Genomic DNA, 20087 nt, shown 5'->3' with positions numbered 1-20087 from the left:
AAAACTGAATGAGAGCGATAATATGAATAATGAAAGAGTTAAGAAGAATACGGCTAGTTCGTCGATCTCACCAAATCCTTATAGAGATGAGTTCATGTTGCATAAAGAAAAAATAGTTGGAATGCATTTCTAATATAATATTCAGCTTTCTCTCAGATGTTTTAAATTGTAAGAACAGTTTACACAATGATCAAACTTCAATTAAAAACACATTTCTAATTTATTAGAAAATTTATCCACTTTCAATGGCTCATAATAGTTCAAAGAATTTAAATTTAATTCAACGGAATAGTCGTTCTATTGTATCTAATGCGGAAGCTTTTAAACAATTTCTATATTCTAATGTCACTGACATTGCAATTGAATCGGTGACAAAAGAAAGCGGATATGTCCATAAATAGGCACAATATTATTAGAAAATATCGTCAAGATCTCAGTTTTTGAGGTGTAGCTATATTTTTAGGTTTACGGATGAATAATGATAAAATATTGGATGTTATAATAATTTATTTTAATTCATTAACTAAAATGTGTGGTGTAGAATTCATTTTAATTGCAGATTAATTAATATTATTTCGTTATATAAAGCTGAGAAGAATATAAGCACCCGGGAATAGGAACAACTTTTTAATTGGTGTTCCTCACTTGAAGGAGAGACGATATTAGGAGGAGAAGGCAGTGATACTGATGGCAATTGGATAATTAAGACACTTGCTGATAAGAATTTAATGATTCTAAATGATGGTTCAGCAACCAGAATTACTCAATATTCCACAAAATCAGCTGAAGACTTAACGTTAGTAACTCCTGGATTAACTGCAGTAGCTCATTAGCAAACATTGGATAGAACTCTTGGATCTGATCATTATATTATATCCATTAAATTAAGTATTGATGTACCTTCTACCATTGTCTATCCAACAAAGAAATGGAGTTTAGATAAGACCAACTCGGAATTATTCCAGAGAATTATTGAAGTGGAACTAAAGAATGTTGTATACTCTGATAACTGTCATGAAATGGTACTTACTCTGAATAGCGCAATTAATAACAGCGCCGAAGCTTCTATACATGAAAACATCCTTCATTCCTAAACATAGACAAAAATGGAGTTGATGGGATGATGAATGTGACACACAGTTAGAGCTTAAGAAGAATGCGCTTAAATTGTACAAAACCTAATCTACTCTGAATAATTTTCTCGAATATAAAAATGTATAAAATACACTAAAAAAATGTTTAAACAGAAAGCCAGAAACACATGGATTCAATTTTGTTTAAGTCTTGACTCCAGCTGCCTAACTCAACTATAAAAGATGGTGAACAGATTAAACAGCACAAAAAAATGATATACAGTGTAGGTAAAAGTGTATGGTCGGTATGGTACAATTTAACATGATATCTAACACAGATATAAAATCATATTTTCAGCGAATAGACAAAGATAACAATCATATTTCCCCTTGGTCTCCCCTCCATATTTCTAATGGACGCCTATTGCCCATTAGTGAGACGATTAGTTCCGATCAGAGATATTTTACATATCTCTGGTTCCGATCCACCTTTTTATCGGAACCGTTTTTCGTAAACTAGTAACTAGTTGATTGTTTCAAATAACCGAGTACACAAACAAACATGTTGGCTATTATCGTTTATGTGTATAAGTATTGAAGTGAAAGAAACTAACGAAGGATATATTTATTATAACTTGAAAAATAAATTAAACAATACAAATAGTAAATACTACTTACATTTACATTACACATTATTAAATCGCGAATCGTCTAAATTGACATTTAAAAACATAAGTTTTTCCATTTTTCTTGTTAACCGTGTTCTTCTTTTATTTAAAATTAAACCAGATTTTAAACATGTGTTCACAAGGAACAGATTTTGTTACAATACTATAATATTTTATGAATATAGTGGTTAAGTTAGGATATACATGGCGATGGTTTTTCCACCACTGTAATGGACAGTTCCAAGCTCCGTTCAAAATTTTTTGTGGGTAATATATCATCAGACAAATAAATGTCGACTTCTTTTATAACTCTCGATACAGGTGTATGTTTACATGAGTCATGTCCAATTAATTCATCAAAAATACACCATGGTCATCTTTATAAGTTTCTTTTTCTTGTACTGGTTGATTTTCAATAGTACAATCTTCTTTTTCTTTTTTTATAGAAGTAACCAGCTTCTTAACTCTTTCTTTTGTTTTTTTACCTTCATTTTTATCAGAAAATCCCTGCATTTTAAATCATTATTTGTCATTTACGAATATACGGTTTCTCAGTGGTAAGCCAACTAGTTGATGGTTGATTCAAAAAAACTACGTTTTGTGTTGACGTAAACAGAGGGGCAACGAACACTTTACGTCGACGAGGACGATTAGTTGATCTAAGAGACTACTACAAAACTAAAAATAACATGCGACTCTTTCGGAACAGTGGACAGTCGGGCTATCGGTTAACGTTGAAAATAAAATAACTAGGTATTCTGATTAATGAATGAGTTTCGATTTACGATTGATCTGCATTTTCGAAGGAGATGGATACTTCCATTAATAAAAATATTAGTTTAGCACAAAAGAAACAAATATATATGGATTTACTAAACCTATGCAAAGACTCCTTTCATCCGTTTTCCATAGTTAAAGAACGAGCTTTTAACAAGTTTGCAGGGTGGATTCCTGGATATAAACCGCCAACAAGAAAAACTTTGTCAGGTTCATTACTTCAGGAATGTTATATCAAAACTGAGCAAATTATTAGATCACAAGTTGTTAAAGAAGTAGAAAATATCGGTATTACTACTGACCTCTGGACATCTGGAGTAACTGAGAGTTACATCGCATTAACATGACAATATTTAACCGCAAATTTGGAATTTAAAACGCTTTTATTAGGCTGCTGCCATTTTTCTGGAAACCAAAATTCAGAAAACATCGCTTTTGAAATTAGTGAAATTATTAATCAGTTGGGTCTAAAACGAAAAGTAAATTTTGCAGTAACTGATAATGCCTCAAATATGGTCAAAGCTATTAAAGATGTTTTGGGATGAAAACATTTAAATTGTTTTGCACATACGTTAAATTTATTGGTGGAGGACGCACTTAAATGCTGTCGTGTACAAATAGATAAAATAAAGTCTTTTTTTCGACAATTCGGCAAAAAACACATTTCCAAAAAGTACCTTATCTTCGGAAAGACTTTTAAAGTATCAATTACAACATAACAAAGTTCCCAAACGGCCAATCCAAGACGTGGAAACTAGGTAGAACTTCACCTATTACATGTTAAAAAGAATGGCCGAGTTAGAAGAGGCAATCCGTTCCACATTGGTATTAGTTAATACAGACTTAGACTTAGACCAAATCTAAATAATGAAGACTGGATTATTTGTTATCAACTTTCCCAAATTTTACGGCCTTTTAAAGAAATAACAAGTACAATGAGTGGCCAAAAATACTTGAAGGGTAGTTCAGTGATTGTTATGGTACACTGCCTGCAAGAATCTTGCAATAAAATTTTAGCAAACGGTAACCTTACATCCATAGTATCCGACGTAGTACAATTACTAATATCGGGTTTAGCAAAAAGATTTAGAGGGATAGAAGAGAGTGGCACATTGTCATTATGTACATTTATGGATTCACCATTTAAAGTGCAGGGATTTTCTGATAAAAATGCAGATAAAAAACAAAAGAAAGAGTTAAGAAGCTGGTTACTTCTATAAAAAAAAAAAGAAAAAGAAAATTGTACTATTGAAAATCAACCAGTACAAGAAAAAGAAACCGATAAAGATAACTTAAGTCCATGGTGTATTTTTGATCAATTAATTGGACATGACTCATCTAAACGTACACCTGTATCCAGAGTCCATTACAATGGTGGAAAAACCATCGCCTTGTATATCCTAACTTAACCACTATATTCATAAAGTATTGTAAATGTGAACACATGTTCATAATCTGGTTTAATTTTAAATAAAAGAAGAACACGGTTAACAAGAAGTAAAGTAGAAAAACTTATGCTTTTAAATGCCAATTGAGACGATTCGCGATTTAATAATACCGTGTAATGTAAATGTAACTACGATTTACTATTTGTATTGTTTAGTTTATTTTTCAAGTTATAATAAATATATCCTTCATTAGTTTCTTTCACCTCAATAAATATACACATAAACGATAATAGCCATTATATTTGTTTATGTAGGTACTCTCTTACTTGAAACTACTGTTTAACAATCATAGTTACTTGTTTACGAAAATCGGTTTAGTTGCATTAAGAGCGTAGGCGCAAAATTTCGGGCCGATGCTTTTTAAACGCATTCATTTTTTTCGGATCCTGAGAAAACTAACAAATATTTTTGAAAAATCTAAAAGCAGAATGAAAGATTACATTATTACCGAGGGCCGAAAGTCCCTTAGAATAAACAAAAAGTTTTTTTAATGAGATATTTGAAATTCAAAATCACACTAAATTTTCTCTTTTTTTCACCCCTGTAATTTATTAAAATAAACATTATAGAAGTTTTCAGGGTCTTTCGGCCCTCCGTAATAATGTATTCTTTCATTCTGCGTTTAAATTTTTCAAAAATATTTATTAGTTTTCTCAGAATTAAAAAAAAATAATGCATTTAAAAAGCATTGGCCCGAAATTTTGCGCCTACGCTCTTAACGATAAAAACGTCAACGACCCACCTTTACTCGTTACCTGTGTCCCTACTTTGATTCGGTGCTTTGACCACGCGACACGAGACGTTGCCAAATAATTTTGTATGAAGTTTTTTTATTGTGACGTTATATGCAGTTTATTATTTTTATTGGAAATAAGGCACAACTGACTTTAAAATAAGATTATTTGGATGTTTAGATTTTTAATTCGGAAATCGTACTTAAAATACGAATCATTAATAAATTTTATTTATATAAAACGATTTCCGAAGTGGAAATCAAAATTTTATTTTACACTTATTGTAAAGTAAAATTGTGGCATATTCCCAATAAAAAACAGTAAGCTGCCATTTAAATCCATTTCGCCCACATTTAATTTCTTAGAACATTGTTCAAATGCTAAAAAGACAACAGGTCAAATAAAACCAATACTTTTGGCAACGTTGAACTTCCCCTTTTTTATTATATCCACTCATGCATGTTTTGGCGATTTAAAGGGCGGACCTAATATACCTCTCTCTTTTTAAACATGTGTTTCTCACTCCATCTCACGTAAGGTCCATACCGACCATGAACTTTTACCTATACTGTATGCTCCCCCTACATTTGTAGAAGATATTCTACAGAAGCTATGTCTACCTTTTGTTGACAAACATATACCTCACCCACGTACACTTATAGAAGAACATTATTTACTAAAAGAAATCTAATCTGAACTGTAATATGCTGTTAAAATATCCAAAAACACAGCCTCAGATCAGATTTCGTATATTATCTTACAAAAAATGGGTATGTTGGACAAAAGATTACTACTGCATATTTATAACTGTATCTTGCAAACTTAATAGTAGGCATATATAAATATAAGAAGTGAGATAGAATCACAAGAAATCCAGTTCAAAGACATTGAAAACAAAAGAGAAATATAACTTCCTAACAGAGGAAGAAGTCATGAAAGCAATAAAAGAATTGAAAGAGAACAAGGCTCCTGCAGTAGTAGATGGCATTGCTTCTGAGTTTTTAAAACATGTTGCAAAAAATCTGATGTATATGTAAGCTGGTATAACTAATTTTGAAGTAGGTAAAACTACCAGAAGACTGGAATGTAGGTATAATTCTACCTATTCACAAGACAGGAAATCAAACAATCTGTGATACCTATACAGGAATCATCCTTACAAAATATTGGTCTACATTCTTTACAATTGACTATTAGAATATTGTAAAAACGTAATAGACAAATACCAGTGTGGGTTTCGTACAGAAAAATCAACAATCCATCAAATTTTTCTTCTAAGACAAGTTTTGGATAAACATATGAGTATGTAATTGATACCATTTGTTTATAGATTTTAGATGTGCTAGTGTAGAAAAATGCACTATATAAAGCGACGGTAGAATTTAATATCCCAGTACACTTAGTAAAACTGGTAAAAGCAACCCACTTAACAATCAAGTGTAAGGTTAAAGTATAAAATGAAGTATCAAGAATTTTCCAGACACAGATAGGACTTCGAAAAGAAGATAGCACACCATATCTTCCATTTAACATTGCACTAGAAAAAGCTATTAGATAACCTGGAATAACAGCCAGAGAAACCATTATTAGTGGGAGTGTACAAATACTAGCATATCATCTACATCACTAGAACATCTACATCATTGCAAAAAGAAAGATGGACCTCCAATCGATCACAGCAGTAGAAGCAGCAATCAAAATAATGGGGCTACATTATTTTGATATATCATTACCTAGTCACAAAAAGAACAAAAATATTGGTATACAGAACTCTTATCAAGTCTGCCTCACCTCAGTGCGGACGATGACAAAAAGCAATGAAGAATGTTTAGCTATGTTGAACACAAAATCTTAAGACAAATTTATAAAGGCGTGCAAGAAAAAGGATAATGGCGTAGGCGCTACCGCCTCTATATGAACTTGATATTATAGGTCTTTCAAAATAAACAGGCTGCAGTGGTTAGATCAGATGAAGAGAATTAACAAGATAGGAGCCGTCGAAACCAGAATCTGAGTGAGAAAGAGGGACAGACCCAGAGCACAATTTAAGAACTAGGTGGAGGATGACTCAATAGTGTTAAAGAGTAAGAAATTGGAAAACTAAAGGGACGATATGGAAGCTGATTCTGGAATAGGCCAAGACCCATGTTGTAAAGCCAATGATGATGATGACATTTTGAATATATCAGCGACAAGGTCATAGATTCAAGATATATAGCTGCCTTATAATTCTTAAACTTAGCTAATGAACAGTATCAGACACAAAAATTTTACCCTAGATAGTATGTTCAGCTGCGGCTTTTCAAATTAAAAATGTTTTGAAATGTCATTTACTCACCTAGCTTTTTATAAACTGGAAGAGGAAAGGGTAGCCCATTTGGATCAATCGGTGGTGGCGGTACATTATTTGTTCCTTGTAAAAGATAATCTAATTAGTATTTCAATAACACTGTTCTACAGCAATTTTGTTAATTAAAGAATATTTGCTGTTTCTTACATATTTTGCTATCCTAACGCTGGTATGGTCATCACACATTGAGGTGATGTGCATGCCACCAAGATTATGCGATTTGACACTATTAGATTTTATTTTAATAAGCCCAAAATCACAGCGACTTTCAAAGCCAACGTAAATCATACTATCAGTCAAATTCAGCCTGTTTTATGTGCCATAGCTACAGTGATGCTACAGCCCTAGAATAACAGAGACACATAGAAGCGACATAGCGGTCCAAAAGCGTGTACCATTTTTGTATACGCATGCCCGATTCTGGTTGTATTACTGTCAAAAACACGTGCTTATTCTTTAATTCTGGTTGTTTTCGATAGTCCGTAGGCCTCTATGGTAAATACTCGACACAAGTGCATTTGACCATTTATATAATTTATTTATAGTTAAAAGGTTATAGTTATAGTTTATAGTTAAATATATAAGTTTATAGTTATAGTTTATAGTTAAAAGTTTAATTTATATTTAAAATGTCTGGATATATTTGTGAGATTCGCGGATGTTCATCTGTGACAGGAAAAGGAATAAGTTTATTTAGATTTCCTAAGAATAATAACAGGTAATTACTATTGCTTTGTAATTATTATTAGTTATTACTAATTACATAATAGTATTGGTTTGACTTTCGAACAGTAAGCCGACGCCGACGTGTCTGTCCGAGCTATAAAAAAATAAACTTTGGTCTGCCAAGGGATACCTAGTTCAAAATGAAAACATTAAATTTGGTGTCAGTGCTATTTCTTTTATTGAAAGACGCAAGTCTCCGAAGGCTCAGGTCAAAAAATCAACAGATGGTGGCCAAATGTCGGCGCGCTCGAAGACAACAATACGAATATAGTATTTTTAAGAAATAAAAATATATAGAGGGTTTTATACACGAGAATATTTTATTTAAGAGCGTAGGCGCAAAATTTGGGGCAAATGTTTTTTAAATGTATTCATTTTTTTCGAATCCTGAAAAAACTAATAAGTATTTTTGAAAAATTTAAACGCACAATGAAAGACCACATTATTACTGAGGGCCAAAAGTCCCCGAAAACTTTTATAATGTTTATTTTAATAAGTCACAGGGGTGAATAAAAAGAGAAAATTTAGTGTGATTTTTAATTTCAAATATCTCATTCAAAAAAACTTTTTATTTATTCTAAGGGACTTTCGGCCCTCGGTAATAATGTAATCTTTCATTCTGTGTTTAAATTTTACAAAAATATTTGTTAGTTTTCTCAGGATTCCAAAAAAATGTTAAAAAGCATTGGCCCGAAATTTTACGTCTACGCTCTTAAACGAAACAAAGAAATTACTAAAATGCTCAAACTAAAAATTGTTGGAAACATAATTAGACCGATAATTGGGAAAATCTTAAAATTCCAACAGAACAAGACTTCAAAATTGCAAAAACATGGTTGCAAATAAACAAACTTACATTAAATTATGAAAAAACTAAATAGGTACTCATCTACTTTTTGCTATATACAAAAGTTGTCTGCCAATTTTTAATTCGTTAAATATAAATAAAAAAGATCAAATATATGGATCGAAATACATAAAATAATTTAAATAATAAAAAAATTTCATTGTGTAACTCTTTAAGGACGGGACACGTCAAAAGACGTTTTAGCGTAACTTCCGCGACAGCCGGGTGGCATCAGTAAATTACCTTTTGTAAATAAAAAATAATTACACCATTAAGAATGTCAACAAAAGTCGGCCCTGCAGGTAACTATTTAGTGCAATATTTCATATTTATTGAAAGTCAACATAAATGCTCAATTTGATTTAAGAGCGTAGGCGCAAAATTTCGGGCCAATTCTTTTTAAATGCAATCATTTTTTTTCGAATCCTGAGAAAACTAACAAATATTTTTGAAAAATTTAAATACAGAATGAAAGATTACATTATTACCGAGGGCCGAAAGTCCCTTAGAATAAACAAAAAGTTTTTTTGAATGAGATATTTCAAATTAAAAATCACACTAAATTTTCTCTTTTTTTTTTCACCCCTGTAACTTATTAAAATAAACATTATAGAAGTTTTCAGGGACTTTCGGCCCTCAGTAATAATGTAGTCTTTCACTCTGCGTTTAAATTTTTCAAAAATACTTATTAGTTTTTTCAGGATTCGGAAAAAATGAATGCATTTAAAAAACATTGGCCCGAAATTTTGCGCCTACGCTCTTAAGAATTTATATTGTGTGATATGCCCACTGACTATTAATTTTCTGGTTGTTAGCTGTCATTGGCGGCTTGGCCACGTAACTTCAAAGGACTGTCGCTTCTCTGTGTTGGGTTGTTCTCTGCTACAGCACACTTTTGAACAATATTATATTCAAAAAAAAAATCCTTAAAATCCGTTATAAAAGGTATATAAATTAAAAAACCCAACTGGGCTATGTTATGAAGACAAAACGTTTTCGGAATCCATATTCCATCATCAGTGTCTAGATGTACATGTTTTGAGCCACTAAATATCTGGGTAAAAACCCTAAAATGTAACCTATAACTTTTAACAGGTTTTTACCCAGATACTTAGTGGCTCAAACAATGTACACCTAGACACTGATGATGGAATATGGATTCCAAAAATGTTTTGTCTTCATGACATAGCCCGATTGGGTTTTTTAATTTATATACCTTTTATAAAGGATTTTAACAAATTTTTTGGTATACAGCCAGCTACAGGAACTTAGTTTCTTGTGGATTATAATATTATATTCCATTTTAGCAATGAGAAACCTTTTAAATGATTAAAAAAATTCAATGATGTCTCCCAGTACATAAATTATATATATATATATATATATATATATATATATATATATATATATATATATATATATATATATATATATATATTGTTATGATGTGTTTTTTGTTTGAATGATGAGCAATGAGTATTTTTAATAATATAATATATAGGGTTTTTATCGCGGTTCTCAAAGAATTAGCTTGTAAGTACTTTTTTAAATTATCTTTATTATAACTATTATGAAACACACATATATATCTAACCTAGCCAATGTAAATTTAAAATAAACTATCTTTAAATTGATGTTCTTATAAAACTAATTAAATTCTATAGACAATGTTAAATTTAAACAAACTATCTTCAAAATTGAAATTGTTATAACACTAACTAAATTATATTAACAAAATTTTGTACCTTTCTTTCACTGAATGCCTAAATGAACTGTTTTCCACTATATATATTCTAATCACCACTGAATGTCTTCGTACTTCAGTTATCCTTGTTTTTTGTGAAATTACTTTTTCCAATTATCAGCTTCTACCAATTTAAGATATAGTTTTCTTCACCAGCATTTATACACCACCAACCAAACCAGCAAACACCATTTATATTTATTCTTCTTTTCAATATACCAATATCCAATTATTATAAGTTGATTTATACTAATCTCCAATCATAATATAATTTTAATTCCTTCCAATGTCCATCCAATATTCTTCTAATATACTTTTATAATCTTCAATAATTATTTGTGTATAATTATAAATGTGCATTAAATATATGCATAATTTTTAATCTTCATTTAACTCACTATATTAAACAATTGGACTATCTCCAACTAACTTTCATATTTCTTATTAAACTGCTTGACTGACTTACTAAAACTGTGAACAATTGACTTCACTAATTAATTGTGTCTATCTTCTACTAACTTTCATAATAAACTGGCCTGATTTCTGACTAAAAACTGCCATCTTGAATCCAAATCACGGGTATTTATATCTTTTTGGATATTCTAGAACCATCTGGTAAGATATCATGCTCCAATTTCGTTCTATTTCTTCGATATGGATGTTCTCGAAAAAAGTATCTGTTCCATCCACCGACATAATCATTATTCCAGAATGTTCGAACGTAAACAATGGTCACACTCTGCACTCTGGAGAATTCGTTAATGTTCCATTGATAATTTTGTTGACATTTAGGCTTTTCAGATCAGAATAAACATTTAAATCATTAAATATATATAAATTAAACATTTTAAACTAACATTATTATTATAACCCCACTTTATATTCCTTATAATTCTTAATTTCTATCTGTCACTTCGAGAGTATTTTTGGTTGCCTATGCACATGGCTCACTTAAATATATTTACAACATTAAAATACAACTTTTTACAATTATTATATGCTAATTTATTAAAAATGCCCTCACATAAATATATTTTTATTAAATTCTCTAGTATATAACTTATAAATTATTTTCTATAAACCCCAATCGTCACAATATATATATATATATATATATATATATATATATATATATATATATATATATATATATATATATATATATATATATATATATATATATATATATCTATATATATATATATACCTCAGTGGCGCACCTAGAATTTTTCCGGGGAATTAAAATGTAATGGCATAAGGTATATCGATGGAAGGCAACCATATATACGTATTTCTGACTATTTGTCGTCTTCAGTAAGATGCAGCTAAGTTAAAAAAAGAGCAGGTTAACTTGGGAAAGGATCACTACAGGAGCAATGCGACCAATTTGTGGCATTAGAGTTAAAAGACTCACAGTTTCCAGGGCAACAACTAACAATAACGACATAGGAAGCTCCAGCTACCTGGGGAAAGGAATGCCAAACGTTTTTTCCCTAGATAGTATGTTTAGCTGCAGTTTTCCAAATGAAAAATGTTTTGAAATGTCATTTACTCACCTGGCTTTTTACAAACTGGAAGAGGAAAGGGTAGCCTATTTGGATCAATCGGTGGTGGCAGTACAATTTTTGGTCCTTGTAAAAGATAATCTAATTAGTATTTCAATAACACTGTTTTACAGCAATTTTGTTAATTAAAATATTTTTGCTGTTTATTACGTATTTTGCTATCCTAACGCTGGTATGGTCATCACACATGGAAGTAATGTGAATGCCACCAAGATTATGCGATTTGACACTATAAGATTATTTTTTGTGATATTTTTTTAAGTCAAAGGTCTATGAGAATAAGCCCCAAATCACACCCCCAAATAGGCCAAATCATTTTCAAAGCCAACATAACTCATACTATGTATCAGTCAAATTCAGCCTGTTTTATGTACTATAGCTACAGTGGTGCTACGGCATACTTTTGAACAATATTATGTATATTCCGTTTTAGCAATGAGAAACCTTTTAAATGATTAAAAAAATTCCTTGATGTCTCTCCTCACGTAATTTATATATATATATATATATATATATATATATATATATATATATATATATATATATATATATATATATATATATATATATAAGTAAACGTTAAATATATATAAGTAAACGTTAAACACTATTTAACGTTTACTTCCTTACGTTGTCAGCAAATACTCTGGTTCATTATATATATATATATATATATATATATATATATATATATATATATATATATATATATATATATATATATATATATATACGTAAAAGTAAAATATAATGGCATGTGTCGCAAAACAGAAAACCAAAAAAGGTATATCGATGGAAGACCTATTTTGGTTTTCTGTTTTGCAAGACATGCATTTACATTTTACTTTTATTATTCACTAGCATTATCCTTTTTCATTTATTTTATATATATATATATATATATATATATATATATATATATATATATATATATATTTCTGACTATTGGTCATCTTCAGTATGGTGCAGCCACGTTAGAAAAGGAGCATGTTAACTTGGGAAAGGATATCACGCTACAGGAGCAACCAAATGCAATGTGAATGCCACACATTGGTTGATTTGCTCCTGTAGTGATCCTTTCTCAAGTTAACTAACATGCTCCTTTTCTAACTTGGCTGCACCGTACTAAAGACGAGCAATAGTCAGAAATACATACATATGGTTGCCTTCAATCGATATACCTTTTTTGGCTCTCTGTTTTGTGAGACATGCCATTACATTTTACTTTTATTATTCACTAGCATTATCATTTTCCATTTGTTTTAAATGTTTGGCATTTCTTTCCCCAGGTAGCTGTAGCTTATTTGTTGCCCTGGAAACCATCAGGGTCTTCTAACTCTAATGCCACAAATTGGTAGCATTGCTCCTGTAGTGATCATTTCCCAAGTTAACATGCTCCTTTTCTAACTTGGCTGCACCGTATTGAAGATGACCAATAGTCAGAAATATGTATATATATGGTTGCCTTCCATTGATATACCTTTTTTGGTTTTCTGTTATTATATATATAATGTTCGGATCCCATTTCCATTCCAAAAGTTCTCTTTCAGATTTTAAGACATTGTCTTCCACTGTGGAGTGTGTTTTTGGTACACCACAGAATGGCCCTCTTCTGAGAAAAAGAGTAGCGCTCCTCCTTTAGCAATCTCATTACCAACAAGTTCTTTATACTCTGGCACCCACAGTAAAGTGACTTTATTGCACCCTGTCCGTAGCTCAAGGGAGTCTTTGCAATTCCAAGCTGTTATTGACTCATAACTTAACTTCAGTACCTTCAGAGCAGCTAGAATGCTCTAATAAATATTTTAGCCAAAGCTAAGATATTTTTAAGGCACTCATTGAGTCTAAAAATTGATTGCTAGCGGCTCTGTCTTAAACACTGTAGGAATATTTCTGAGATCTATTGCCAGTCTGGTTTTACAACCAGTAAAATCCTATTTCTACTCCTTGTGTTTTTGACGCATTAGTACAACATGTGAAGGCACCTCTTGTGATTTGTGTGATTTTATAATACAAAAGCAGAATTAGCCATTAATGTAGAAACCAGTTAAATGACTATTAGATAAAAAATACTTACTTGTTCACTCAATCACACACAAACAGTACAATATAGAGAGAGAAGTAATTTAAGTTAACATATGATTTGTCTATGATCCTCCACTGAATTTGATATTTATAGTTGCCAAACCCTCCATTAACTCAACTTAAAATATGTATTGTAAGATGAATCATAAGTAAATCATAATCCACTTGAAATTTCAGATTAATAGGGTATTCCCATAATTGTTTCCAGGTACCTTACACTACACACCCAACCAAGCACTTCAAACCAAAGATAATTCAACATAAAAATTGTGATGTGAGTATACAGTATAGAAAAGTAAATGGTTAACAGTACTATGAACTATATACAATTGTGTCTATATTCTTTGATACAATATTAGCTCTAATTGTTATGAAATGAAACAACCAAATAAAGTATTGCATTCTTTACTTACTTTGAATTATATGAACAGATTTACTTTTTGCCATTCGTAGAGATTGATATGTAAATTTATCATCCATGTTCAATGCTTTTTGCGTAGAATAATAATCAACAATATATGATTGTTTAAGTTTATCTGGAGTAACATTTTTTAATTTCCTCATTTTCTCATAATGTATAAATCTTATCTACCACGTTATCTCTAATTGACTAACAAATTGCATGTTATGAATCATAGATGCAAACCACACATGCAAAATTGCAAACTCTATGCGTCTATCAACATTCTTTGTCTAAACTGTGTTACCGACAATGTGTAATGTGTATTAAAAATAAAAACAATAGTTATCACAATAATCACAACAACGCGGGAAAACATTGGAAAATAATATATGTCAAAAATTTCGATCGTCTTCTGTCCTGTCACTTAATCTGATTTGTGCTAAAGTAACATGAATATGCAGCCAATTGGCTTAGATTATCATTATTATTCTTATTTCGCATTTATTTAATTTTTAGTTCTAACTTAAATTTGTATATTTTCGAAGTAATTAAACAGTATATTTAATTTCTAGACTATAACTTTCGACCTTAGGCCATTGTACAGAGGAAATTTCATCCACTTTAAAATAGCTAGACCTGAAAAGTTACTTTTAAATATATCTCTTTAAAAATTGATGATTATTTACGCCTTTGCCATAAACAAAATATTGCAATCTGTTGAATCAATAAAATATTCAAAGTATTGCAATTTTTGAACAAACCATAGGTAGGTACTTTACCTATGTACCTTGGCCAAATAAGTTTACTGGAAAATACTTAATGAATGAAATCTTTATTGAAATAGGCAATATTACGTTTAACATCAAAAACGAAAGAAATGGAAGGGGAAATAAATGAAGAACGATATAAAAACATAAAAACCCAAATACACCTAGTAATAGAAGAAGCCATTAGAAGGGAAAATGACCAACAAAAAAACAAAAACCATATTGGCAGACAACAAAGATAGAAAATCAATTAAAGAAAATATAAAGCTTACTAAAAGTGGCCGGAGCACGCTCCAAAGACCGTATACTAGTTCGCTCCCATGGTTAAGCGGAGTAAGTACCTAGTTATATACCAAGCTCTAGGAAAATATTATCGGTAAAATTGATACTGTGACTTTTGTATTTTACATTGAAATTATATAAAATATTGGTTGTTACATATTTAGATATATACGAGACAGTGGAATTAGGTATATTATTTAGATTATATTCACTTTATTTTATTTTGAATTTGAATTTTGAATGAAATACATTTGACAAAATCAAATATACTAATTTTATTTTGCTTTAATTACGCTGTTTTGTGATCAACAAGTTTTTGACTCTCTGGAAGTACTTTTCAGTATACTTTTTTTAATTTCACAGAGCTTCTTATTTTTATATGTGTCAATTTAAATATTTTTTAAAACTTCTAAACATTTAAATATATTAGGGTGCGGATTGTAAAATGACGAATTAAATTTAGAATGGAAACTTTCACAGGCATTGGTTGTACTCTTGCACTCTTTTCCACCCACATCTCAGGAGGGAAGTCTGCCCCTTCAGAAATATAGTTGTCCACCAAGTAGGTACCTAGTCTTATTGTCGATTGTTATACGGCTTGGTGTTATTCTGGTAATATCTCGCTTAAGTCTAAAGCAAAACACTCACCTACGTCTAATGGATCTAGGAAAATTAGACCAAAGAAACATCTAACGTATTGGCCGATGTCATTTTCTATTTTCCTTTGAATAGGGTGAAGCATGTTTAAAATTTCTTTAAATTATCCCCTTAGAAAATTACTTTCACGCCACCTATGTCTATATATTTTGTTAAAAGCCTTAAAAATAACCCAAAAGCAACGAGGGATTTGTCACGCTTTTTTTTAACAATGAAATATTTCGCCAAATGTTTGCTGCTCTTTTTAACTTTCATTTGTTAAATAGAAACCCTTTCATAGTAACAAAGAGATCAGTTTCTATCGACAAATACCCTGTCACCTTCTAAGAAAAACAGAGGAGTTGGTTTTCGGTGAAATTATAATTCCTATCAAGAGAAAGTGGTTAGGTTACAAAAACGACCACTCTAGCCTTGCCATTTAAATATCACTTTTGTGTGTCACTCTTCTGCCAATACTCCCACTCATTTTTTATCCCTAGTTTGTCTAAGATCAGAATTCGAATTCATTTTCGAGTTGGTTCCTGTGGCAAGCGGTTTGTCTCCATCAAACGGCGGGAAGTGTATTTTCAATTCACCCTTATCTATATATCTTCACAGAGTGATTCGTATATTAACCATTTTTTCTTTTGTCAAACAGACGTCTTCCAATTCGAAGAAACGAAGTCACTTGTGTTTGCCGTTCATTCGTCTCTTCATCTATCTCTACTATTTACTACTGTGTACTGTGCCTGTTCGGCTGCTTTCTCTTTCTTCCTTTTCGTCTGCTTAGATCAATTTGAGAGATTGCAGATTGAAGATCGTAATTCGTTACCGTACCTGCAGTCCCAAGTACCTGTTGCGAGGACAACGTGTCAAGTGCTTTTATTGAGAGCGTTCTATAAACGAACGCCACTACTGAAGCATGTTCATAATTTCTTTATCATTTCATAATCTTTAAATTATTCTCTTTAGTAAACTATTTTCACGCCGCCCATGCCTGCATACTTTCCTCAAATAACCGACACTACCGAGCGATTCGTTATGCCTTTTTTTTACAAAGAAATAACTTCGCCAAATGTTCCTTCTTCTTTTTATCTTGTTTTGGTACATAAAAATCTTTCCTAATAACAAAGGAAAAAGGACCTATTGTGAAACCTCCGAGCTACCTTCTCAGAAAAACAGAAGAGTTGTTTTTCGTAGAAAGTTTACTTTCCGTTGGTAAAAGTTATGAAAATGAACCCCAGTAGCCCGTCTATTTAATGTCAATTTCGCGTGGCATCCTTCAGCCAATATCCCCTCCCTATTTTCAACCTTGGCTTGTCTAAGCCCTTCTAAGTTCACAATCCGATGTTCATTTCCAAGTTGGTTCCTGTGGCAAGCGGTCTTATCTTCGACAATCGGCGGTAAGTGGATTTTCAATTCACCCTTATTTATCTTTACACAGTGTGTCTTATATCAATTATTTTCTCTTTTGTCAAACAGACGTCTTCCAATTGAAGTCACTTATGTTTGCCGTTCAGATTTTACACCAATTCAGATTTTACACCAATTCAGATTGTACACCAATTCAGATTGTACACCGATTCAGATTTTACACCGATTCCTATTATACACCGTCCATACGTGTACAATTTTCAAGCATTCACCGCAACGTTCGCTCACCTCGATCATCAGTCATCTTTATGTTATTTCAACCACCTGTAGTACCCCGGTCTAGCTGCCTCTTTTCGTCGGCCTAACAGACAATCTAAGGGATTACGTTAGGAAGACCGCAATTTATTGTGGTCGTGTCATCCCAACTACCTGTTGTTCGGACCGAAGTCAAGTGCCTTATTGAGGGCGTCATACCATTATTTGAATACACCTGTTTTGTGAGTATAAGTTTTATTGACTAAACCGTGATAACGAAATCTTTAGAAGTTGATTTATGACTCCACTTCAGTGTACCTTCTTATTTATGGAGGTTTGGTTTGACTGAGTAATATAGTAAAAATACAGGATAATATATACGTATAAATAACGTACCATTTATTTTATATATGTAGATTATATTTCTGATAAATTCTATTCTTAGATTTGAAGTGATCACGATCAAAAACCTAGTAACTTCATGTTTAGGTATCCTCAAGGCATAAAATTCACTTGCTTGCCAAATATTGACGTAGATATAATTATAATGTTCCTTGTCTTTTTTCTAATTCTTGAGGATACTAAATTATTTATAACTATTTTTTAAAGAGATATTTTTTGTTTGTAATTAATAATCAGTTACGCAATAATCATGCCATTTAACTGTTTAATAAAATTTAATATGGTACATTTACTTTAACAAATATACCTAAATATAATTTTGTTAAATAACTATTTGCTTTTTATTTCTTTTATATTTTTTTATACAATTTGAATTTATATTTTTGTGTTTCTCTTCCAGGCATTTTTTATTGAATTATATTATTATTTGTTTGATCGTATATTTTGAGTATATGTGTCAAAATATTAGGAGTGTACCGCATAATTCCGATATCTTTTCTCTCACGGTTTACTTTATTCTCGCGTGAGTTCTCTAGCTGTACCTTACCTTTCTCGTCATCCTTTTCTATGTGCCTTAAGGTTTCCCTGTTCCTCTAAAAATAGGGTGGTGCCCAAATAACTTTTCTTCTCTTATCTCTTATCTTCTCTTCTAACTTCTTGTCTTTGTGTCGTAAGTACTTCTTTAATTGATCCGTGATATTTGAGCTGTAACAAGAACCCCGACCAAGATACCTCTACCAGACTGAAGCCCGAGCCTAGTACCGTTATTTGTGTAACCTCCAATCAATCATTAAGAGGGTACACTACCTGTGCCTACCTGTTGCCTGTTGTATTGTGAGTACCTATATTTTGATTGACTAAAGCTCATCTTCGCTACCTAAATCATAAGAAGTTGATTTACGACTTCAGTGTAGTGACTTTGCTATTTATGGTTAACTCTAACCGAATGAACTATTACGAGTATAAAATAAATTTGTTTTATATTAATGTACGTTATATTTATGATAAATTTTATGCATAAATTGGAGGTGATCACGTTCAAAATTTAGTAAATGTTTACGTATTCTCAAGGCATAAAAATCACTTATTTGACGAATATTGACGTAGATACAATCATAATATTCATTGCTTTTTTTTCTATTCTTGAGGATACTACATTATTTATAATTATTTTTCAAAAAAGATATTTTTTGTTGTATTCAATAAAAAATTGTGCAATAACTTACCTCGTGCTAACTGTTCAGTAAAAATTGTTATAGTCCATTTACTGTAACTACTATACCTCAATATAACTTTGATGACGAACTATTTGCCTTTTATTTTTGTGCCATGATATAAATTTATATTTTTGTGCATGGTGAATCTCTCAGGCATTGTTATTGATTTATATTACTATTTGTTTTATCATATAACCAGTGTATATGTGTCGAAATATTAAGTGAGTACCGCACAATCATATTACCTTTTCTCTCACGGTTTACTTTATTCTCCCGTGATTATCTTAACTGTACCTTACCTTTCTTGTTATCTTATTCTATATGTCTTAAGGTTTCCCTGTTCCTCTAAAAACAGGGTAGTGCCCAAATATTTCCCTTCTCTTATCTTCTAACATCTCTTCTCTTTATCTTCTAACTTCTCTTCTCTTTATCTTCGAACTACTCGTCCCTGTATCTTCAGTACTTCTCTAACTGATTCTTTATATTTGAGCTGTAATAAGAGCCCCGACCAAGAGATCTCTACCAGACTGAAGCCCGAGCCTAGTACCGTTCTTTGTGTAACCTCTAATCTGTCATTAAAGAGGGTACAAGGGGAGTGGTAGGAACACTGAGACGCAAAACTTTCTATGACAATAACTTTTTTATTAAATGCTAGTTTAATCTTATATTGTACCTCTATATTTGGTATATAAACAAGAACTGAAAAATCATGCTTTTGATATAAACTAAAGTTA

General features: G+C 31.3%; 1 protein-coding gene across 6 annotated transcripts in view; it reads right to left on the bottom strand.

Annotated features, from left to right (window-relative positions):
* Positions 1–14798, bottom strand: part of LOC140445743 (fanconi-associated nuclease 1 homolog) — an 80364-nt gene extending 65566 nt beyond the window's left edge. Inside the window, exons 1-3 of one of the 6 annotated variants that reach the window (XM_072538048.1) lie at positions 14431–14798; positions 11924–11998; positions 7039–7128 (exon numbers count right to left, since the gene is read on the bottom strand). In XM_072538048.1, the coding sequence (XP_072394149.1) occupies positions 7039–7128; positions 11924–11998; positions 14431–14581 (316 nt within the window). In that variant the 5' untranslated portion in view covers positions 14582–14798. The remainder of the gene's footprint in view (positions 1–7038; positions 7129–11923; positions 11999–14430) is intronic. The other 5 variants (XM_072538049.1, XM_072538052.1, XM_072538050.1 and 2 more) reach the window with 5 other exon arrangements.
* Positions 14799–20087: the final 5289 nt, after the last annotated feature.

The sequence above is a fragment of the Diabrotica undecimpunctata genome, chromosome 7 (assembly GCF_040954645.1).
Source record: "Diabrotica undecimpunctata isolate CICGRU chromosome 7, icDiaUnde3, whole genome shotgun sequence".
Lineage (NCBI taxonomy): Eukaryota > Metazoa > Arthropoda > Insecta > Coleoptera > Chrysomelidae > Diabrotica > Diabrotica undecimpunctata.
Note: the sequence above shows the minus strand (reverse complement) of the source record. Positions and strands in the feature narration are given on the sequence as shown.